This window comes from Gopherus evgoodei, chromosome 1 (genome assembly GCF_007399415.2).
Source record: "Gopherus evgoodei ecotype Sinaloan lineage chromosome 1, rGopEvg1_v1.p, whole genome shotgun sequence".
NCBI classification, from domain to species: domain Eukaryota; kingdom Metazoa; phylum Chordata; order Testudines; family Testudinidae; genus Gopherus; species Gopherus evgoodei.
Window position 1 is genome coordinate 135,402,757 of NC_044322.1, and position 24,835 is coordinate 135,427,591.

General features: G+C 45.1%; 1 protein-coding gene across 2 annotated transcripts in view; it reads left to right on the forward strand.

Annotated features, from left to right (window-relative positions):
- The first annotated feature begins 13,703 nt into the window (after positions 1–13,703).
- The window catches only part of PRPS2 (phosphoribosyl pyrophosphate synthetase 2), a 43,573-nt gene continuing 32,441 nt past the window's right edge, over positions 13,704–24,835 (forward strand). The window contains exon 1 of one of the 2 annotated variants that reach the window (XM_030572906.1): positions 13,704–13,923. In XM_030572906.1, coding sequence (XP_030428766.1) covers positions 13,802–13,923 — 122 coding nt within the window. In that variant the 5' untranslated portion in view covers positions 13,704–13,801. The remainder of the gene's footprint in view (positions 13,924–24,835) is intronic. The other variant, XM_030572896.1, reaches the window with a different exon arrangement.

Sequence of the window (24,835 nt, forward strand, 5' to 3'; positions counted from 1 at the left end):
TCCCAGAGAGGAACTGCATAGTTTTCATCTCCTCGCAGGGTCCCTGTTTCTCCCAGGCAGCACTCTCCTGCACCTTTCTTTGCTCTCAATCTGTGCTTTCAGGCAGCTCTCTCCTGTCTTCCCTGTATGTGCCCCAACTGACTTCTTTTACCCCAGTTGGGAGGCAGCTAATCAGGTACAGGTGCACTGGACCCTATTCTTTCTCAAAGGGGCCAGTCACCCTGTGACATGGTCAAAGTGACAGGCCAAAAGAATGCTCTTTGCAGTTGCCTTGTGAATGTATATAAGTGGGGGAAAGCTTGAAAAGAAAATTGTGGTCACTGGGAGCTGTGGGGGGCCGTGCCTGTGGACAGTCAATGTAAACAAAATGTCTCATGGCCCGCCAGTGGATTACTCTGATGGGTCACATGTCGAAGGTTGCTGACCCCTGGTGTAAAGGGTCCTTTGGCAGCAGACCTGGTGCAGTTCCACTTGACAAAAATAGAGGCAGGGGTGTGGAGCCCAGATCAGGGAGAATTCCGTGCACAGCTTCTAATGGGAGATTTGGGGGTATGCCGGGAATGGGGTAGAGACAGAAGATCTTTCCCTCTTTCCCTATTTGAAGATCCTGAGACTCTACCTGAATTGCTCAGAGAATTTCCCCTTATGTAGGCACTTTTTGTATGAAGTATTTTTTTTAAATTAGCTCTTCTTTTGTCACAGTGAATGTTTTTTGTATTGCTTTTCCTTTGGGTACCCTACATCTGTGTGGTGGATGATTAGGGAATGATTCCATAGGAATGAATGAAGAAGAAAAAAAGAAATGAGGCTAATAAATCACAAACCAGACTAAATTTTGAGGAGTGATGAAAAATATGTCTTTCTGTATAAATAATATATGAATCCTGGAGAACATGACTAGAAATTTCTATGAAGTGGGACCTTGAATACAAAGCAATAACTTTATATATAAAGGTTTTGAAGTCTTTATAAAATAATAAAGCTCCTCAACTGATTTATTACTGTGTGTCTTATTTACAAGCTATTTTATACACTGATATTTTTGACAGAGTATTTGAAGGTGTTATTAGAGCTGCGTCTAATTTGGGATCAGGCTACAATACCAGAAAGCAAACTTAGGGTTTGACTACACTTGCAGGTGTGCAGCGCTAGGCGTTACAGCTGTCGTCGTACAGCTGTGTAGGGAAAGCGCTGGAGTGTGGCCACACTGACAGCTACCAGCGCTGCAGTGTGGCCATGTTTGCAGCATTAGCAGCAGTGTTGGGAGTGGTGCATTATGGGCAGCAATCCCACAGAGCACCTCATCCCATTTTGGCGCCATGGGTTGTGAGAAGGGGGTGGAGGGTGCGGGTCATTCTGCTTCCTGTCCCAACGCCCCGTGATGCATCGCTTCACATCCCAGCAAGCTCTGTTTTTCCGTCCATGTTTGGCGCCATCTTGACTCTCTCAATGGTTTCTGTGCAGCACGATTTCTGTGGGAAATGGAGCCCAAAATGCTGAGGAGTATGCTGACGAGACTTGCCAGCACATCACGTTTGGCAGTTGAGCTATTCCCTAAGATCCAAAGTGATGAGGAGTCCGACGATGCTAGAGAGTCGCCTGATGAGTATGACACTAAATTGCTTCTGGCATTCACGGAAATGCTCAGTACTATGGAATGCCACTTTTGGGCTTGGGAAACAAGCACTGAGTGGTGGGATCACATTGTCGTGGAAGTCTGGGATGACGAGCAGTGGCTGAAGAACTTTCGGATGAGAAAAAACATTTTCATGGAATTGTGTGAGGCACTCGCCCCCACCCTGCAGCGCAAGGACACGAGATTGAGAGCTGCCCTGCTGGTGGAGAAGCGGGTGGCTATTGCAATCTGGAAGCTGGCAACTCCAGACAGCTACTGATCAGTCGGGAACCAGTTTGGAGTGGGAAAGTCGACCACTGGAATCCTGTTGATGCAAGTTTGCAGGGCCATTAATCGCATCCTGCTAAGAAGAACCGTAACTCTGGGGAACGTGCAGGACACTGTAGATGGCTTTGCACAAATAGGTTTCCCTAAATGTGGAGGGGCGATAGATGGGATGCATATTCCTATTCTGGCCCCACCCCACCTAGCATCTGAGTACGTTAATCGGAAGGGGTATTGCTCTATGGGTCTCCAGGTGCTTGTGGATCACCATGGGCATTTCATTGACATTAACACAGGCTGGCCTGGAAAGGTGCATGATGCACGCATCTTTCAGAACACTGGCCTGTTCAGGAAGCTGCAGGCAGGGACCTTTTTTCCCAGACCGGAAGATTACAGTAGGGGATGTTGAAATTCCCATTGTGATCCTTGGAGACCCCACTTATCCGTTAATGCCTTGGCTCATGAAGCTGTATACAGGGAAGCTTGACAGGAGCAAGGACCAGTTCAACTACAGGCTGAGCCGGTGCCGAATGACTGTGGAGTGTGCTTTTGGCCGTTTAAAGGGGTGCTGGTGATCTCTGTATGGGAAGCTAGACTTGGGGGAAAGCAGCATCCCCGTGGTTATATCCGCGTGCTGTACCCTCCATAATATTTGTGAAGAGAAGGGTGAAACATTCAGTCAGGCATGGACCTCTGAGGTTCAATGCCTGGAGGCTGAATTTGCACAGCCAGAGAGCAGGGCTACTAGAGAGGCCCAGCACAGGGCTGCAAGGATTAGGGATGCCTTGAGGGAGGAATTTGAGTCTGAAAACCAACAGTAATGTTTGGTGCCTTGTACGAGAGTGAAGTGCAGTGGTTACAATGTTAGTAGGAATCTGTGTTTCCTAAGCTGATTTGCAGTGTCTGTTTCTCTCCTGGGCTAAGGTATCTTTGACTTTCTGCAATAATAAAGACTGTTTTCAAAGCCAAGAATTCATTTATTGAAAAGAAAATAACTTTACTGACAGACACACAACATTTTGGGAACCTAAAAGGGCAGCGGGGTGGGGTGTGGACCTGTACAGTCACAGGTTTGAATATGTCCTGTCTGGAGTGCTGTGCAATGACTGCTGCACTTCAGGATGGCTATACTGCATGGTGATGGGGGTTGAGTGCAGAGGGTAAGGGTCCTAGTTCTCAGGGCTGGTTGGTGAACATACAGGTGTTGGAGGCAGCTGGTGGTGCTAAGAACTTGGATGCTGGGGAAGGGGGTTTTGAGCTGACATTTGGGACACAAGGGAAAGAGCTTTGGGATGGGGGCGGGGGCGGCAAGGTAGTGCTCTGTCTGCATGGCTACAACCGCCTGGATAGAGTCTGCTTGGGGTGCCAGGATGCTTATCAGCTGCTTTGTGCTTTTCTTCCTGGCTGCTGCGTTTTTCTGGCAGATCCTGCTTTCCCTTTTCCTCCAGTCTTGCACTTTTTGATTCTCTGTGACAGAGTGATCCATAACTGCCTGCAGCATGTCTTCTTTGCGTTTTCGCGGCTTCTTCTGGAGGTTTTGGAGTCTTTGAGCTGTTGATAACATGGGCAGCCAAGGTCTTAAGGTTGCTTGTGGAAAGACAAAAAAAGGCAACACTTAACAGAGGCAGCATTGTTTATATCAGACAGTTATTCCTAGACAGTGAAGGAGTTTACAGTCTTCACAATAGCATAATTTTCCCATACCAAAGAGAGCGCACATAACCCACTGGAGCCCCAAAATGGTGAGTAAGGGGGACTGATTGCTTCAGGGCTGTACTGTCCTCAGGGTTTCTGTGCATTGGGGAAAGCAAACAGCTGCAGGGGGCACCTACACTGAACACTCTCCCAACATTTTCCACAGGAGTTGATCCTGGAAGATATCTCGCTGCTGCAGGTCACCTGGGAAGAGCAGGATGGTCTTCTACAGCCATGCGGATTCCGCCCTGGCCCCTATGCAGCTTGCCTCTGTCTTGCAATGGTCCCCCCACCCCTCGCGGCACAGTGGCATGGACGAGTTAGCCTGACTAGGACCACAGTGGCTCTCCCAATAAACTTGCGCAAGCACATTGCCCATGCTCTGGCTGAAACTTTTGAAGAGATTACTGAGGCCGATTACCACGACGTGATAGACCACATCAGTGGGCTATTCCACATCTAGGCATGCATGTATGCAACCCTAACCCTCCCTCCTCTCATGAAAAATTTCCATCCTGAAAATAAAAGCCACTTACCGGGAACCCGCTCCTCCGTTTGTCCTCCACCAAGTACCGGCTGCTGCGACTGGCTACCTTCCTCCTGGCTTGAGAAGAGCTCCTGGCTGCATGCCTCCAGGGACTCTGGGGTGTCTCCCCAAACCCCAGTACCCTCACTCTCGTTTCCTCCTCCCCCACCATCCTCCTCCCTCCCCCCGGCTCTGAAGCGTCCATTGTGGTCCTCGGATTGGTGGTGGGGTCACTCCCAAGTATCACCTCCAGCTCTTTGTAAAAACAGCAGGTCGTTGGGGCAGTGCTGGAGTGGTGGTTTCCCTCGCGGGCTTTGCAATAGGTACTCCGCAGCTCCTTCACTTTAACCCTGCACTGCAGCGCATCCTGGTCATGGCCCCTTTCCAGCATGGCCCTTGATATCTGCCCATAGGTATCATAATTCCTACAGCTGGAGCGCAGCTGGGATTGCACAGCTTCCTCCCCACAAACACTGATGAGGTCCAGCAACTCGCCATTGCTCCGTGCTGGGGCTCGTTTGGCGCATGGAGGCATGGTCACTTGGAAAGATTCACTCCACACCTGGCTGAGCAAATAGGAAGGGGATTTTTAAAATTTCCAGGGCATTTAAAGGGCGGGTCACCTGAGGCCAGGGCAGTAGAGTTCGAACTGATGAGCAGAGTGGCTGAACAGGCATTCTGGGATACCTCTGAATAACTCTGGAGGCCAATAACAGGAGTTTGGTGGCCACACTGGCGGAGCAGTGCTGAATCACCAGCGCTGCAGTCGTTATTCTCGAGGCCGAGGTGGAGTACAGCCAGCGCTGTAGCCAGGGAGATACAGCGCTGTATGTGCCTTGCAAGTGTGGACAGTGAGTTGTAGTGCTGTAAAGCAACCACCGGCGCTGCAACTCTCCAGTGTAGCCAAGCCCTAAGGTAGTTCTTTTCAAAAGGTCTGAAATGTGACAACCCATAGTAAAAACACAAAGACCATTGAGTATGCTATAAAGTTCTTAAATAATTATGTTTAAAAGTACATGCTTTCTTATTCAACTTTTAAAAGACTTCTTCCCTTAGCCTCACACTAAAAGTGAACATTATAGGCAACTGCTCAGCTCGTGCTGATGTAAAATAGGGGAAATTTTTTTCATTCATTTCTGTAACATTCAGCAAAATCACCACACTTTTTGATAATCTGAGCTGCATAAAAGAGCCTTGCAGAATTCCATTCATCCACTAACCTGAGCTAAACAGGACTTTTTCTTTGGTGATTATAACAAATGTATTAACTTTACTATCAACAATCCACTCTTGTTTTAATTTATTTAAAAGTTTTTTGCCATTCTGGTCATGGAGAAAACCTTTATAGTGTAAAATGAGTATAACCAAAGTTGCAGTTGGCTAACTTCCTCCAGCTTTTTCTTCCATTCCTTGTTGTAATAAATTTTATCAGAATGTAAACTGATTTGGAAACTTTGCCTTTAGAAATGTCAATTATTAACATCCCCTGATTTAATTCTGGTATCATTTCTGCATTTGCTTTGAGCTTGGACTTGTTTTGTACTCATGCTGAAGTCATTTATTTTTTATGTTTTTGTTTAGTATTGTACTTATATGAGAATTGTTTGCCCATTACCTAAATCACTGGCAACATTTATAATAATTATATAAAAAATGTAACATACTGCTAACCAGAGGCACCGACTTTGTGATTTGCCAGGGAGTGCTCGATCACCCACTCCACCCCCTTCCCCAACCCTGCTCCACCTCTTCCCGCCCCCCGCCCCATCTCTTCCCGCCTCCGGTCCAGTCCTGCCCCGTCTCTTCCCGCCCTATTCCCCGAGCGCCCCACTCCTCTCCCCTTCCCTCCAGTGCCTCCTGCATGCCACCAAACAGCTGATCCATGGCAGCAGGAGGCACTCGGGGGGGGAAGGGAGAGGAGCTGATTGGCAGGGCTGCCAGTGGAGCACCTATGGAGACGGCACCTATGTTGCTAACAACTATTTGCATCCAAGTTTTACAACTGCTCCAGTTAAACAAAATTCAGAGTAAACATCTCTAACCAATAGCCAAAACCTGTAAAACATATAATACTCTTTCCCACCAACCTTCTTCAGGTAAGAGAATGAAGGCTTGATCACCTCCCACCCAGGACCAAAATCAGACCCTTAGGGTATGTCTATACTTCAATAAAAGACCTGCAGCTGGCCCAGGTCAACTAACTCGGGCTCATAGGGCTAAAAATTGCAGTGTAGACGTTTGGGCTCAGGCTGTAGCCTGGACTCTGAAACGCTTGCAGAGAGTCTAATGGAAGACAGAAAACTCTGTGGGTGGTTAGATTCTTTTCTTCAACTCCTGCACAATGGGTATTATTCTACCAACACAGAGACCTTCAGATCCACAGGTAGCAGGGCCATCTACAATGAGGCTCAATGCCTTCAGACAAGCTCTGTGTGGCCTTCTGCCTCTGCACAGGCTTCCTGGCAACACTGAAAAGACTTTTCAACAATGTAAAAGAAGACATAGAAAAGTGATTGCAGTCTCAGATTATTGATTCTGTCAAAATTTCAACAGAAACCTGGCAGGTTGGTTTTCTGCCCACCTGGGATCTCTTGGCAGCTGGGTTCTGGACTGCCCGAATCCAAAGGTATTTGCCTCCCAAGGCTACCCAATTCCCCAACTGCCCATTTGCCAGACTCCCAGAGCAGTCCAACTTCCTGGCTTCCAAGGCTCCTTACTCCCTGCGCAACTGCCCTCCTGAGTTCTGTGACTCCCCAGGCAGTCAAGGAGCCCAGAGAGCTGGTTGCCTGGGGAGTTAGACTCTATGAGAATTTGGAGAACGAGTGGAAAAACTCCATTTTGGTTCTCTTGAAATGGAATTTTTCATAATGTTTTTGTTCCAATTAACCCTACATGCAGCTCAAGCAGGGGTAAACTCCACCTGTGTAAATCCCTGCTTTCCTTGTCTACACTAAGGATTTGCCACTGTAGCTATACCAAAGACCAAAATTGGGACTAATTCCCAATGTAGTCAAGTCCCTAATGTATATCTGTGTGGTGGGGAAGAAGTAGCGCTGCTGGGCCTTGTTGTCCTCTGATCTAATGGAAAAGGGAAGGGGTTTTTTTATGTTTTCAATTTCCTTCTGTTGGTATTTGCAACCTAAACAATGCAGGATTGTGCCAGCATGTGGCAAACTGAAATGGACTAGAAACTGACTAAAAACAGAAGATGGTGCAATAAAATATATATATTACCTCGCCCACCTTTTCTCTCTAAAAACAAGTGAAACAGGTTAGTTTATTTTCATTCTCCAAACCAAAAGTACTAAGCAATATCATAAATGGTGAAAAATAAATTAGAGTTTTTTTCAATTTTAATGATATTTGCAGAAATAATGTTTTTAATGTTTTAAATATAACTTTTAATCCGACAGTTTTCCTTTAAATTACTAATCACTTATAAAGCACCGTAAATGGATGCAGCAGTTTACAAAATAAAAAAATAAAAAATCTTCAAAAGTCATCTTGTTGCCAGGTCTGAAGATTTTATTGCAAGTCTGGTGATAACTGCTGTATTTCTTAAAGCCCAACTCCTAGAATCAAGAAATTGCATGAGAATATTACAGTCTATGGAAAAAGAAAAGAAAATAAGTTTCTATCCCTCCTAATTACAGAGAAAGTGTTGAGAACATGAAGTGAGTGTACCCTAAAGGCTCAGAAAGTAAATAAAAAGAACCTAAAATATATTATTTTTGTGTCATGAGCCTGGGGGGGGCCTGACATGTTTTTGAACATTTGCAGTTGGAAATATTGCTAAAATAACTCACAAGATAACATCGTTAAGCCGTTAAGGCAAGAAATTGAGAACAAGGTACTGAGAATTTGGTGAAACCATGCTGAAGCTCTTATTTCTTTTAAAATTATTTTATTTGTATTATTTATTATTTGTAATTTATACTTAAAAACCAGTACAGCTCTGGAAGAACTGATCATTGTTTGAAAACAATGAAATTGCAGTGCCAGAATATGAGGACAGTAGAGTTACACAGGTATAATTGTGATATTGCCAGTTCTTGCTATTTTTTTCCACAAATCTCACAACGTTTGATGTTTATCTTTAAAAGCTTCAGTTTCAAGAGAAAAGTGACTAGGTGAAAATCTCTGCTTTCATTAAAAAAAAAAGAAGTTTCTAGCTTCAAGGTTGGAGAGGAAAGATTGAAAATGTGACCCAAGCATACCCTGGTAACTCAATGCAAATAAAAATGATCCTAATTATTTATTTTAAATCTCACAAATTTTAAATCAATTTCATAACTCTATCTGTGGCATGACTCATGATTGATGAACATTTGGGGTAGGCAATTCTGTAAATGAGGGCAGAATTTGGCCCACAGAATCTTTTACAAGAGATAACTGTGAAAGGCAGGAAAGAACCAACTTAACATTTAGTTCCCACGCCTCACTGAAAAGGCTGAGTTTAAAAAAAATAAAAATTGTTATTTACAATAAGAGGAAATTTTTACCAGAATTCATTGTGAGACAATAAACGTGGAAACCCACAGCGACATTTTGTAGTTTGAGCACTGGCCTGCTAAACCCAGGGTTGTGAGTTCAATCCTTGAGGGGGTCACTTAGGTATCTGGGGAAAAATCAGCATTTGGTCCTGCTAGTGAAGGCAGGGGGCTGGACTTGACCTTTTGGGATCCTTTCCAGTTCTATGATATATATATATATACATATACCTATGTATATATGAGTCATTTCTCAGAGTATAACAGTTTTATTTTGAGGAAATTGGAAAGAGGAATAACACTGCTGACTTACCAGGAAAGGTTTGCAAAATGTTTGTTCATAGCAAGGGGGGTAAAATGGGTGAAAGGGGAAAAAAGCAATAGAAAAACAAAAATAGTTTACAGTTTCCTAGAAATCAGTTTACATCAGGATTCTGACTTCAGCTTCTGAATTCTTAGAAGAAACTTATCTTCACTACCCTACATTACTAGAACTCTGTCTTGGGCCTGGTCTACACTACGCGTTTAAACTGAATTTAGCAGCATTAAACCGATTTATATATCGATATAAAGGGCTCTTTAGACCGGTTTCTGTATTCCTCCCCAACGAGAGGAATAGCGCTGAAACCAGTATTGCCATGTCGGATTAGGGTTAGCGTGGCCGCAAATCGACAGTATTGGCCTCCAGGTGGTATCTCACAGTGCACCATTGTGACCGCTCTGGAAAGCAGTCTGAACTCGGATGCACTGGCCAGGTAGACAGGAAAAGCCCCACGAACTTTTGAATTTCATTTCCTGTTTGCCCAGCGTGGAACTCTGATCAGCACGGGTGGCGATGCAGTCCCAAATCCAAAAAGAGCTCCAACATGGACCATATGGGAGATACTGGATCTGATCGCTGTATGGGGAGACAAATCTGTTCTATCAGACCTCCGTTACAGAAGACGAAATGACAAAGCATTTGAAAAAACCTCCAGGCTATGATAGACAGAGGCCACAGCAGGGACTCAGCACAATGCTGTGTGACAAGCATAATGGAAAGCCAAAGAATCAAATGGACACTCATGGAGGGAGGGAGGGAGGACTGAGGACTCCAGCTATCCCACAGTCCCCGCAGTCTCCGAAAAGCATTTGCATTCTTGGCTAAGCTCCCAATGCCTGAAGGGTCAAAAACATTGTCCGGGGTGGTTCAGGGTATATCTCGTCAATTTACCCCCACTCCCCGCCATGAAAGAAAAGGGATAAAAATCATTTCTTGCCATTTTTCAATGTCACCATATATCTACTGCATGCTGCTGGTAGACACGTTGCTGCGGTGCTGAACAGCAGCATCCTCTCCCCTTCCTTTCCTGATGGCAGATGGTACAAAATGGTGGAAAACCGTCATCAGCCCATGAGTGCTCCTGGCTGGCCTCGGTGAGATCTGCCGGGGGCGCCTGGGTAAAAATGGGAATGATTCCCTGTCATTCCTGGCAGATGGTACAAAATGCTGGGTAACCGTCCTCATCATAGCAGCTGGAGCCTGAGGTGCATCAGCACCCCCCCCACCCCCTTTTGTGTCTAAAGAAAAGATTCTGTATTCCCTGGACTATCATAGCTGCGGGAGGCTGTGCTCCTCTCCCCCCACCCTTTAATGTCCTGCCTGGACTATCATAGCAGTTGGAGGCTGCCTCCCCGTCATTTTATCTCGCTAAAAAGTCAGTGTTTCTTATTCCTGCATTCTTTATTACTTCATCACACAAATGGGGGGACACTGCCACGGTAGCCCAGGAGGGGTGTGGGAGAAGGGAAGAAATGGGTGGCGTTGTTGCAGGGGCATTCCCTAGAATGGCATGCAGCTCATCATTTCTGTGGGATCTCTGGGGCTCTGACCTGGAGCGGTTGTGCTCTCTGGCTCTCTAGAAGACTTGCCCCATATTCTAGGCAGGACTGACTCTACTTTTAGACAAAACATAAAGAAGGGAATGACCCGGGGAGTCATTCCCATTGTTGTCCATGTGCCCCCGGCCGACCTCAGTGAGGCCAGCCAGGAGCACCCATGACAGCAGCAGACGGTACAAAATGATTGATAACCGTCATCACCAATTTCCAGTTGCAAACGGTACAAAATGATTGATAACCATCATCTCATCGCCAATTTACAATGGCAGATGGCGCAATAGGGATGGTAACCATCTCTGCTACCTTGCAAAGGCAAATGAATGCTACTGTGTAGCACTGCAGTAGCGCCTCTGTCACCATCATCCAGTACACATACGGTGACAGTGACAAAAGGCAAAACAGGCTCCATGGTTGCCATGCTATGGCATCTGCCAGGGCAATCCAGGGAAAAAGGGTATGAAATGATTGTCTGCCGTTCCTTTCACGGAGGAAGGATTGAGTGATGACATTTACCCAGAATCTCCCGCGACACTATTTTTGCACTATCATGCATTGGGATCTCAACCCAGAATTCCAATGGGCGGGGGAGACTGCGGGAACTATGGGATAGCTACGGGATAGCTACCCACAGTGCAATGCTCCGGAAATTGATGCTAGCCTCGGTACATGGACGCACGCCACCAAATTAATGTGCTTAGAGTGGCCGCGTGCACTCGACTTTATACAATCTGTTTTACAAAACCGGCTTATGTAAAATCAGAATAATCCCGTAGCGCAGACATACCCTTGAAGACAGCAACAGGTTTCTGCACCAATACTTTTCCACTGCAGAATTACCTATATTGCCCCAGTTCTGCTAGTTGGTAGTTGCTATAACTGTGGTTCCTTAAATTAGCCACAGCTGAACTGACTGGGGTCTACTACCAGGTAATTATCAGGAAACAGGAATCTCTTTTGATCAAGGAAAGCGAAAAATTCTTATGTCCCACATCAGGTAAGAATCTCTCTGCTTTCAGGGGTTGGGAGAAAGGAGGAACTACCTAAAATAAAACTTTTTTCATTGAAAGACAGTTTCTCTTCCTATAGCCGAGGGTTTCTACAAAATTAAGTCAACTTAAATTAACATAAAGCCATCACAGTAATTAAAGCAGTTGTTCACGTCCACACTACGCTCCTTCTGTTGGTGGTGTGTGTCCTCACCAGGAGTGCTCCCATGGACTGAAGTGGAGCATATGGGGTACTAATAGTTGGAGTCCCAAAGCCCTGGTGCTCACAGCTGGTCCTCTATCTGCTCCAGTGCCAAAAGCCCAAGCTGTTTGTCCAGCAGGGCCTGCGCTTCCATTTAGGCGACCTAGGCGGTCGCCTAGGGCACCAGGATTTGGGGGGGCGGCATTTTGCCACCCTCAGAGGCAATTCAGCGGCAAGGGGTCCTTCCGCGCTCCGGGTCTTTGGCGGCAATTCTGCGGCGGGTCCTTCACTCGCTCCGGGACCCGCTGCTGAAGTGCCCCGAAGACCAGGAGCGCAGAAGGACCACCCCGCCGCAGAACTGCCACCCACCAGGAGCGCGGGAAGGACCCCCTAGGCAGGGCTGGCTCCGACCGGGACCGCGGGAGGCGGCAGGCGGCTTCGGTGGACCTTCCGCAGGTGTGCGCAGGTGCACGCCTGCGGCAGGTCCACTGGAGCCACAGGACCAGCAAGCGGCAGAGCGCCCCCCGCTGTGCTTGGGGCAGCGAAATGGTTAGAGCCGGCCCTGCACCTAGGGCGCCAAAAACCCTGGCGCCACTCCTGTTGCCCAGCACTCAGTTCACACCTTGGGCTGTCAGCTTGGGGACGAGGGCAGATGACAGCTATAAGCCCTGCTGTCAAAAAATCCAATTTTCTGCTCAGAAATAATTATGATGGAAAATCTTTTGACACTTCATAAATATGGAATATTACAGTTTATCCTGCTCCTGCAAGCACTTTTACAGGAGCTTAACATTACTATCCATTGAAAACATGGATAGTGAAATTAAACATATACAAGAGTTTGCCGCAGTGGAGCCTCAATTTTCACAGATTACGTTGGAGGAAACTGAAGTGTTCCTGGGACATTATTCCAAAGGCTTTTGGCTGTGTGGAATTGAAAGTAGTAAATGTAAAGGGAAAGACAGTAGAAAGTACTGAGTGAAAGGGAAGCAAAAATGCATTAGATAACAAAACCTAATATGTTTTTAAAACTATCAAAATAGATCTATAATTGAATACAATTGTAGGTTATTCAAACTCCCAGGAAACTGACACTACCAGATTAAATTATACTATACCTGAATTTTTTTTTTTACATATTGTTGTTACAAGTAATACTGTAACTGAAAGATAGGCAAACATACTTTTTTCTCTTGTTTACTTTCTGTATTTTGTGGGTATAATCCCTGTGGTAGCATGGACACAGAGTGGAAGAGGAGAGAGAAATACTTTTTAAAAAACAGAAAATCCGATTACAAGCCTAGAAAAACTGGCAGAGGGGTCAGGGCAGGTGCAGCACCTCAAACTTTTATTACTTTTAATGACTAGCTTTTGAGTTGATGGCATCACTCAAAACACAAAGCTACAAGTGTGGGAGATGTCATCGCACAAGTGGATCCCTCTCATCTGAGCGTGAAGGAGATGCATGCGGATGAGGGAATGATGGCCCTGTCCCCTTGCATCACCAATGCAGATAAATAACAGCTCCTATGTTCAGGGATGACAAGGGGAACGAGTGCACCATGGACCCCAAACTGTCTGTGTAACTACAGCAGAAGGGTTGGGCCTGGTGATTATAATGAGCCCTGGGGCCCCAAATGTCCCTTGCCAGGCCTGTACATTGCTGGCTAGGCTGCTGCTCGCTCTCTAGCGCGCCTCAGCTCATGGCCCAGCCTCTGCATGGGCTAATGGTGCACTTCAGTGCCGGGCCAAAGGTTGATGCTGACCCATGACCCAGGCTGATGCTGAGATCTTGGGTTTGCATCCTCCCAGCTCCCCTCTGCTCTCGTGGGCCCCAAGCCCCCCTCGACTGTCAGCCAACCTGGCCAACCCACAACAGCCTCCCCCAACCGTCACTCTCATTCCAACGGTCACCATACCCCGACTCCCCGCCACGTGCCCCTATTGGCTGGGCCGCCGCGCCGCACCGCCCCCTCCTCCCCGCGCGCTGGCAGGGGGCGGGCCCGGGGCCGCCTGTTATTTGACCTGGAGCCCGCGCGCGCTCCCGCGCTCTCGCTCTTTCCGCCTCCGCTGGGGAATCACGGCTCGAGCTCTGCCGCCGCCGCCGCCTCCTTCCCGGCCATGCCTAACATCGTGCTCTTCAGCGGCAGCTCGCACCAGGACCTGTCCCAGCGCGTGGCCGAGCGGCTGGGCCTGGAGCTGGGCAAGGTGGTGACCAAGAAATTCAGCAACCAGGAAACCAGGTGAGGCGCGCGCGCGCGCGGGGGGGGTTAATGAAGCGGGGCCGCTTGGGGGGTGGGGGCAGGGCCTGCGTTACCTGCTCTCCCCCGCGTCACTGGTCCCGCCTGATATTTGGGGGAGGGGAGGCAGGGAGGAGAAGACATTGTATTTACGAGTTGTGTGTTTTAAGCACTAAGCTTAAGAGTTGTGTGTGATGCTGTTTTGATGACCCCCCCCCCTTGCTGTGGTATGTAGGTGTCACCTAAATGAACATCTGTTCTTTCCCAAAAGAGCCTAGTATTTTTGTTATTGGCTGCTGCTGTTTTGTTTTGCCCCATTCGTAACTTTGTCTCCAGGAAGGATGCTGCTGGCCGTTCTCTATTCTCTCTTTTGGAGGGAAGGTGTAAGGATCATCCTGCTGTCAGCTAGTAGGTAAATTATCTACAGCTGTTAAATTAACAGTTGAGAGTATGTGGCAGAGAATGCCCTCACTGGAGAACATCGTTTTAGGCCTTGTCTACACTGCCACTTCACAGTGCTGCAACTTTCTCGCTCAGGGGTATGGAAAAAACACCTCCCAAAGCACTGCAAATTTCAGTGCTGAAAAGTGCTAGTGTAGACAGTGCACAAGTGCAAGTAGCCGTGTTCTCAGCACTGGTAGCCACTCCCCTTGTGGGGGTGAGTTTTTTATCTCTTTCCCAGTACTGGTGCCGCAACTGCACAGCCATGTTAAAGTGTTTTAACGTTGCTAGTGAAGACATACCTATAGGGCTTGGCTGCACTTGCAAGTTAGAGCTCATTAAAGCAGTCGCAGGCACCCTAACTCATGACCTGTCCACACTGGCAAGGCACTTAGAGCGGCTGGACTCTGCAGCAGGAGTGCTCCTGGTAATCCACCTCCACAAGAAGCATAAAGCTTGCTGTGCCTCTGCTGAAATGCCCTAGCGTCAGCATGAATGAAGTGTTGGATTATTGCGCAATGGTTGGCCTCCAGAAATGTCCCATAATCCCCTTAAGTCAAGTGGCCGCTCTTGTCATTGTTTTGGAATCGGCTGTAGGAATGTGGATATGCCCTTTCAAAGCCCCGTTTCTGACAGCTGGCTGCTTATCTGCTCTGGGACAAGGAAAGCCATTAGTGTGGAATGTTGCTTGCTGTGAGTGTATGTAAGGGGGGGGGAGGTCTGCTGCTGTCTTAACTTACAAGAGACAGCATGCTGACGTGCTTTCAGTTCCCAAAAAAAACCTCTCTCTCTCTCTCCCCCTACATACACACAACACACTCCCTGTCACCCTCCACCCTGACTCCCCCATTTGAGAAGAACATTGCAGCCACTTGCACACTGGGATAGCAACCACAATGCGCTGCTCTTTGTGGCATTGCAAGAGCTACTCATGTGGCCATGCCAGTGCATTTGCAGTTGACAGTGTAAACACATGGCAGCATTTTCCCTGCTGCATTCTCCGAAGGCTGGTTTTAACTCCCAGCGCTCTACCTCTACAAATGTAGCCATGCCCTTAGACTCATGCTGTAAAGTCCTGTTGATTGATTGTATCTGTAATAGTGGATTTTGTGACTATATACCTATGAGTTTGCATAGTATAGAATTCTATGAGGTAGAGCCTGAAGGGACCTCAAAAGGTCATCTAGTCCAGCCCCGTTCTCTGAGGGAGGGCCAAGTAAACCTAGAGAATACCTGACAGATACTTGTCCAATCTGGTCTTAAAACGTTCAGTGGTGGGAATTCCACAACCCCCCTTGGAAGCCTATTCCAGAGCTTAACTACGTATATCGTTAAGTGGGGTTTTTTGTTTTTGTTTTTTGTTTTTTCTTGTATACCTAACCTAAATCTTGTGGCAGATTAAGCATGTTTCTTTTTGTCCTACCTTCCGTGGGCACGGAGAACAATTGATCACCCTCCTTTGTACAACACCCCTTAATGTATTTGAAGACTGTGATCAGGTTCCCCCTCGGTCTTCTTTTCTCAAGACTAAAAATGGCCAGATTTTTTGTGATAGATCGGGTTTTCTAAAGCTTTAATCATTTTTGTTGCTCTCCTTTGGACTCTCCGGTTTGTACACATCTTTCCTAAAGGGTGGTGCCTGCAGTTGGACATAGTACTGCAGCTGTAGCCTCACCAATACCAACTAGAGTGGGACAGTTATCTCTCTCACCTCTTAAATAAATCGCTTCTGTTAATACACCCCAGAATAGCTGTCTTTTTTTTCTGGTTGCATCATACTGTTGACTTGTATTTACTTTGTGATCCACTATAACCCCTAGATCCTTTTCAGCAGTACATCTGCCTAGCCCAGTGGTCCCCAAACTATGGGTCATACTGTCCTGGGGGGAGCATGGAGGAACATTTGGTTACGAACTGGGGACTGATCAACCACACAGCTCATTTGGAACCAGAAGTACGCAATCAGGCAGTAGCAGAAATTGGTACTGTTTTTAACATAAACTGCTAAAACAATAAAGGGAAAGGTTTTATAGTGTGTGTGTGTGTGGGGGGGGGGTGTTTTCCTTTTTTAAAGATTTGACATGGTAAGGAAACTGTTTGTTTCTGTGCTTGTTTCATTTAAATTAAGATGTTTAAAAGCAGCATTTTTCTTCGCATATTAAAGTTTCAAAGTCAATGTTCAGTTGTAAACTTTTGAAAAACAACCATAACTTTTTGTTCAGATTTACCAACAGCCTCCATTCCTGAGGTGTTCATAACTCTGAGGTTCTACTCTAACTTAATCTAGACCACACTTCCCTACTTTGCTTATGCTAATATTGTGTGGAGCTGTGTCAAAAGCCTTACTAAAATCAAATCTACTTCCACTGCATCAGACACGCTGTCTAAGAAAGAAATTAGGTTGGTTTGGCATATTTAGTTCCTGACAAATCCAGACAAGCTGTTCCTTCTAAGTGTATTACCTTCTAGGTGCTTACAATCTGATTGCTTGATTACTTGTTCCAGTATCTTTTCTGGTGTTGAAGTTCGACTGACTTGTCTATAATTCCCTTGATCCTCTGTTCCCCCTTTTAAAGATAGGTACCGTTTGCCCTTTTCCAGTTCTCTAGTACCTCACCTGTCCTCTGAGTTCTGGGAGATAATGGGTAACGGTTCCAAGATCGCTTTTGTTAGTTCTTTAGGTACTGCAGGATGAATGTCATCAGGCCCTGCTAACTTTAATGCATCTAACTTACCTAAATATTCTTTAACCTGTTCTTTCACTATTTTGGCTTGCATTCCTTCCCCACTTGTTGTTAATATTGTGTTGAGTATCTGGCCACTATTAACCTTTTCTAGTAAAGTTTGAAGCAAAATAGGCATTAAACTCATCAGTTTTCTTGATGTCATTAGTTAACTCTCCTCGGCTGCTAATAAGGGGGCCTACATTTTCATTCATCTTTCTCTTGCTCCTAATTTATTTAATAAGCTCTCTTTTTATTGCCTTTTGTGTTCCTTGCACAGAGTAACTCATTTTGTGCCTTAGCCTTTCTGATTTTATCCATACATGCCTTTGTACTCCTTGGCAATTTGTCCATGTTTTCACGTTTTGTAGGATTGCTTTTTGATTTTCAGATAGTTAAAGAGCTCCTGTTGTAACAATATTGGCCTCTTACTAGTACTCCTTTTTCCTTTGCAACAAGATAGTTTTCAGTTGTGCCTTTAATATTGTCGTTCTGAGAAACTGCCAGCTCTCCTTTACTACTCCTTCGCTTAGATTTTCTTCCCACGAGACCTTACCTGCCAGTTCTGAGTCTACTTTGTATAAACCAGAAGGTTCTCTTTCTAAAATGATCATTGGGAAAAGGGAACACTACTTTCTCATTTTGTATAAACAAAACCTAAATTGTACCAGAAGCATATCTCTGAGTCTTATTGTATATAACTGTAATCTTCTTTCTGTATCAGTTTTTTTTAAGATTGCTAAAATGTGTAACTAAGTAAATGTGCATTGTTATGCAACACATTGCACAGAAGTCAATAATTAACCAATTGACTCAATATTAAAATACTCAATCATCCCATAAGAGAACCTCACTCTTTTCACACAACACTTACACAAAAACCTGTGTAAATAGATAAACCTTGCTCTCAGGGTCAACTAACTGGTGTTCAGCTATGGGAGATAATCCCAGGGACGAAAGACCTTAACTATAAACTATAAACTTATTGCTAAACCTGGCTCATGCTTATGCTTATGGATTTGGCAATCATAATCTGTCCCCTTGCGCAAACTGCAACAGATTTTTAAGGCTGTACAATCATGAAAGCTGGAGGAGGGCACCCCTGCCATTAAGTGTGGGGCTAGGCCACAGGAAGGTCCAGTGTCAAAATGTGCCTAAAATCCTAGATTGCCTTAATTTGGGCCTGTAAATATGTAAGAATACTTGGAGTGGTGATGAAACAGAAGCCTTGCATATGGAAAAGAAGTGTGTAGTGAAATATGAGCACTCCATTTTTGAGGGCTTCCTTTGCAATTTTAATGGCTAGAGACTTTTTTTATTTTTTTAAAAAACTGAAGAATAGATGAGGTCTCTCTTCTTTCCCCTCCCACCAAGCCAACTAATTTCCCATGAAGGCATGCCCCATACTTTGGGAAACACTAGATTGGAGCACAAGTCAAAAGCTTCTATTTCTGAATCTGCACCAAATGTCTGAACACTTGTGCCTGAAATTACTCATCTGGAAAATTGAACTAAAATAATAAATGGTGGGTATATCAAAATATTATCATTTGTAAAATGAGTAAGATTCTCAGAAGGATACAAAAGGCAAGATTTTAAAGGTATTAGGTGCCTTGTGAGATTTTTTTTCAAAAGCACCTAAGGTGCCTAACTCCCATTAATTTAAATGGGAGTAAGGCACCTAGTTGCCTTAAATGACTTTGTACTCTGTGCCATTTTCAAAAGTGAACTAGGCACTTAAGAGCTTGATTCTCATTGGGGATTTGGACTCCAGGTTGCCTAAGTCACTCTTGAATTAGAACCTAAACACTTCTCAAAATGTTACCTTAGTTTTTGTTTTTAATTAAAAACTTCTTAATTATGTGGCTTAAGGTAGATCCTATGATTGGACCTATAAGGCCTGTACTTCAATCTGTCTTCAGATATTTTCATCTCTCCCATTTTTTTTCCTGTTCCACCACAGGCTTCTTCTACATTTTAACATTTTGATTAAAATTCCCCATCAATGCTAATGCTGCTTGGAACATACAATGTGTCAGAATATTTCAGATGTCTCCCTGATTTTGAGTTTCCTTGAGTAATGATTGCATGCTTGAGCCCTTCGACTAATACAGGCCTGCACAACGTATGGCCCTCAGGCCGTATGTGGCCCACGTGGGCTCACTGTGTGGCCCGTGGGGGGTGAGTAAGCAAGCGGCAGAGTGGGGCAAGCCAATGGCTGGCTAGCTGGCCGGCCGGGGTGGTGAAGAGGCCAGTGGCGGGCTGGGGAGTGAGGGTGAGGCAGCAGCAGAAGGTAAGAGGCTGGCAGTGGGGGGAACTAGTGGGTGGCTGACCTGTTCTACTGATCTTGTGTCTCATAAAAATTGGTTCTTTTTGCTGCTTTTCTCTGGGCTGTGGGTTGTCCCAATGCTGCAAGGAGAGTGTTTTCCAAAGGAAAGTGCTTGCTTCTAACCCCCAAGGCCATCAGTATGTCTGCTCTTCTCTAGTCAGCCCACTTGACTTTGATTGTCCTTGGTCTGGCTCCCATCCCCTCTTCAAGGGTTGCAGCTGTCTTGAAGTGGCTGCCTTCCATGCCTTTCTCATTCATACCTCATTCATTCAACAGGGCAATTGATTACAAAGTGGGGGGAAGATCTTATTCTACTTCAAGCAAAAAGACATTTTTCTTTTACCTTAATTATACTATCGTAGGGGCCTGCTATAATATATTACCAAGGTTCAATAGTGCTGTTTTGGTGGGGCAGTGCGCGGGGGGGATGTGTTTCAGGGGGGCTGCGCAGCGCTCAGTGGGGGGGGGGGACGGTAGTGGGTTTTGGCCCTCAGCTGTTTTCTTTGGAGTAATATGGCCCTCGCAGCTTTGAGTTGTGCAGGTCTGGACTAACAGAAGAAATGTGTGTAAGGATGGTCTACAAGCCTTAACTTGTAATTCCATTGAAGTTATGGTGAAGTTTGCAGTGAGTAAACTTAAACATGGTACAAGTCTTTGCAGTATTGTGGTCTAGGAGAACACTGAAAATTTGTTCTTGTGCCTACTTGTTAGAAGTAGTTGTAGAAAATCACATACTCTACTCCTGGGGAAACTCTGTGCCATGCATGCACACAGAATTCATGGCTCCACAATTTCTTTGCTTCGCCACAGAAAAATGGGGAAGTAAAGAAATCTGTGGGGCACACATACATCTTCCCCAGCAGCCCGAGTGCATCTGTTGGAGCACTTGGAGCATCTGGTGGAGATGTAAATCAGCACGGGGGAGACATCAGACATCTCTTTTGCTGGCTATTGTGGCATGCTGGGTGTGGAGGGTTAGGGCTTCAGGTTGTTTGGAGGTAAGCATGATGCAGGCTTTGTCCCCTCATAGCAGAAAATGTAGTAGCCTGCCTGCATATTTGTTACTGTTGCTATTAGTGAATTCTTCCCATTCTTAGTCAGTTCCTCCAGGAGCATAAAACACATTTAAAATTTTTAAAAGGCTCCTTTACATTGCCAGAATGGTGTAAAGGAGCCTTATTGTAAATGAAAGTAAGGGAGTCCTCAGCTAGCAAGATCTCTATGCTTTCTCGCTTTTGTCCTGTGCCACAGTGGGACAGTGGCATAGGTTACAGCTCAGGATCTGTTTTACTTACCCATTTAAAAAAGACTTTTTGAGAGCAAATAAAATATCTATCAAGTAGTCAATAAAATGTCAGGACTGTCTGAACCAAGCACTTCTCAAAGTAGCCATCCAGATCCAGATAAAGTTACAAAAAGGGATATTCGTTCTTTTGCACAATGTGAACAACCATCACATTGCGCATCAAAAACGGCTAGATCAGCTTCTTGTGCTCGAGAATTCCCTACAAAACTGCATGTGGATGGGGACAAATTATTTTGCACATCCTGCAATGTTGTTCTCAACTTGAGTCTGGCATTTGAGAGCGGGAAACCTTGCACTATTAAAACATTTGACGTTCACGAAGAATTGCAGATATATTTTTAGTTCTTATCTAGAGCTCCTTTCAGAAAGCACCTCCAAGTTCTTCAAATTTAGGGAGGCTGAAAACTTGTCCCCTGTTGAAAGACTTACCTTTCTAGATCTCTTTTTAAAGAGGCATTCCACAAAGCTTCTGAAAAGCTTGACAAACATTTGTCGTTTGGAGAACCGGGTCTGAATTTTCTGAAGGCTTATAAGTTATTTGATCCTCATCATGTTTATATACTTCCAGAACACTGAATATTTTCAAGCAATACCTGGTTGTTTTTTCTTTTTCCTAAGGTACCTGAATAAGAGCTAAAACTGTACAGAAAAAAGATTTTGCCTGAAGCTATTGAAAGTCAATCTATTTTTGTAGACCTCCAAGTGTTTTGGCTTTCAGTGATAGAGAATTCTAAATATTTCCAAACTGGCCTTGAATTGTGTAAATGCTGTCTCAAACTTTGCAGATGCAGAGAGAAGTTTTTCACTGCACAACTTGATCCTTTCTGCCAGAAGGAAATTACTAAGTGAGAAAAACTTGAAAGCTTAGTTTTCTGTACTATAATTTAAATGAAAATACAGGATTATCACTGGAATGCAGGCTATTGGTACCAAGTATTTGTAACTTAACTTTCATGTGCTTAGGAAATGCTGAATAGTTATTGTGGCTTTTTTCTGTATTGTAGATTAAATAAACTATCAAAATAATTGAATCTGGTGTGATTAAAAATTCTGCGTACTTTGTCAAAATAATGCAATATAATTTTTCGGTGCAGAAATTGACCAGGAGTAATAATTTCAAGTGCCACAAGTGCTACAATTTCTAAGCAAATGGGTGAAGCATAAAGCTGCATCTAGCAGTTTGGTTGTTAGTGGGGTTTTTTTTTAAACCTACCATGAAAGATCACTAAGGTAAAATTACTACTCAGTGAGTGTCAACAGAATCTCTATGTGAGTAGTTTAGGTAAACTGAGTATTACCAAATAGTTGAATCTGATTAAACTATGCAAAAAAAAATAGTTGTAATATTAGTGCAAAGGCATGGATCTTACCCCTTCTCTACATCCTCACTAAATTACATTGTGTAAACATAAACAATCCAAAATAGATTGCCGTATATACTCGTTCATAAACCAAATTTTTTTAGTAAAAAAGGGAAGTACCAGAGAAGGAGGTCAGCTTATGAACTGGTATAGAGAGGGAGAGGTGGGACACAGTCCATCCCCCGCCAACAGAGAGCGCAAGGAGAGGTAGCACAGCCAGCAGAGACAGAAGGGAAGAGGCGGTGCCAGTGTCTCTCCACTTATGGCCACGCTGCTCTCCCCCCAGCCTCCGAAGCAGCTGCAGCTCCGGGGCTGGCAGACTGCAGTTATGCCGCTTGGACCTGCCCCCCAGAGCAGGCTGTGGCCGTGCCACCTGGCCTGCCGGACCACGCTGTGGCTGTGCCACCCGGCCCAGCCCACTGGAGCAGGCTGTGGCCGCACTGGCCAGGCTGCTGGAGCAGCTCCAGCCAGGTCAGAGACCTCCTCCCCTGGCCCTCCCCAGATAAGGTGGGAAGGGATGTGATGGGAATAGTGTGGGGGTCCCGGGCTAGGGGTGGGCTCTTGTGGGGAGTGATCATAGGGGTTACTCCCCTGACTCCTAGCTTCTCCCTTCCAAAAAAATTTCCCCACCAGTTGCTGTCCCGGCCCATCAGGATAAGCAGCTGGCACACCGGGAGACTTTGTTTACTTAGGTTTACCTCCATGTCTGTGGACACTCGAGGTAAACAAACTATCTGGCCCCCCAGCAGCTTGTCCTGTTGGCCTGGGAGCCAAAGTTTGCTGATCCCTGAATTATAGTGTCGGCTTATGAATGGGTTATAACAATTTTCCATTTTTACTTGTCCATCTTGGGGGAGGTCGTCTTATGAACGAACAGGATTGACTGAGTATATACAAATTAGTAATTGGGTCCCGATACATCTACAAAAGTCACTTTTTTCCAGTAATATATCTAGGCTTTTCAGAATTCAACTATTATCATTTTGATTGGATAATATCTATTTTTAAGAATTTTTTTCCTATTTTTATAGGATGTTGTGGGAAATTATGGGGAGGAGATCAGACAATTTAATGTCAAACATTGATTCAAAAAGTTAAAGCTTTATAACTGTTAAAACAAACTGTCAGCATCACCGTCAAAATACACAAGGTGAAATCCCTAAACTCTTGTTTTCAAGCAGCATTTTTCTTTCCTTGTTTATAAATTTTGATTATTGATGGAAATATGATTTTATTGGTTTGTGGGTTTACAGTGAGGTAGACATTTGCTGATTTACCAACTAAAAATCTCAGTTACCCTAGATATACTTGGGCTTGTATCTGTTAAAATTCTGACTTATGTTAGCTTAGTATTTTAAGAAAAAAAAGTGGCTACTGATTTCATTCTTGCTCTCCTACTTCTGTGCTGTTGTACTTCTTATTTGTCTTCACAATAGATGGTTTTATTGAATCTTTCTAGGAACTTTTTTGTATGCACTTGGGTGTAAACTGAAGACACTGAGAATTAGACAAACAACTGGCAGAAGATCATACTTCTCTCAAGGAAAATTCTGACTAATTTATCCTTTATTAAATTGCTAAATAGTGGCTAAGGAATGAGTTGCATATCCAATCTGATGAGTTTTTGCTGCCTCACTTCAATTCTGAACTTTGAGAAGGTAAACATTGAGAGTGCTAGCATGTTGCATGACTATCTTTAGCTAGTTGTAAGAAAACCTTCTTGTAGGCAAACATACTTTTTCACTTCTGTGGTACCTCTAATTAGATTGGGGTGGCCAAACTTACTGGCCCTCCGAGCTACATATGGCAATCTACAGAAGTTCGAGAGCTGGAGCACACCTGCCGAGGGTTGGGACGTGGCCCCACTCCTGCTGAAGCCCTGAGCCCTGGCAGAATCCCGAAGCCCTCCCTACCCACTGTGCAGAAGCCCCTCTCGCATCACTGTGCTGCAAGGCAGAGGTCCTGAGCTCCTCTTCCACCCAGCCTGGTAGGTGGAGAATGGGGGTTAGTGGGGGGCTCCACAAGCTGCACTTTAATAGTAAAAGAGCCGCATATGGCTCGTGAGCCACAGTTTGGCCACCCCTGAATTAGATGATCACTAAGTGAGCTATGAAAATGTTAATTTCAGCCTGATTTCATCCTAAAATCTTTGTGTGCACATTGCTGTAGAGGTTTGCAAACACATGACCTAACAGCTCTCACTTGTGCCTACAAAATAGGTGTGTAGTTCTGAGGTGAAAAACATGGCCTCAAATCTCTATACGCTGAGAGTGAAGGGAACATTATTCTCCTTTTCCAAGTTAGTCAGTAGGCTTAAAGGTCGTAGCTAGCTCAAGGACATTAGTAAGCAACAGTCATTGGTATATTGAAAAAGAGAATGCAGGCTAAGTGGCTCCCAGTGCTATGCTCTAATCCAGGGGTTCTCAAACTTTCATTGCGCCATGACCCCTTTCTGACAACAAAATTACATCATCACTCCAGGCAGGCTGGGCCAAAGCCCAAGAGCTTCAGCCTCAGGCATAGGGCCTGTAATCTGAGCCCCACTGCCTAGGGCTGAAGCCCTTGGGCTTTGGCCCTACATGGAGGGGCTCAGGCTTCTGCCCTGGGCCCCAGCAAATCTAAGCCAGTCCTGGTGACCCCATTAAAATGGGGTTGCAACTCACTTTGGGTCCTGACCCGCAGTTTGAGAACCACTGCTCTAGTCACTGGAATATACTTCTCCCAAAGGTATATACATACTGAATGCATAAGCTAC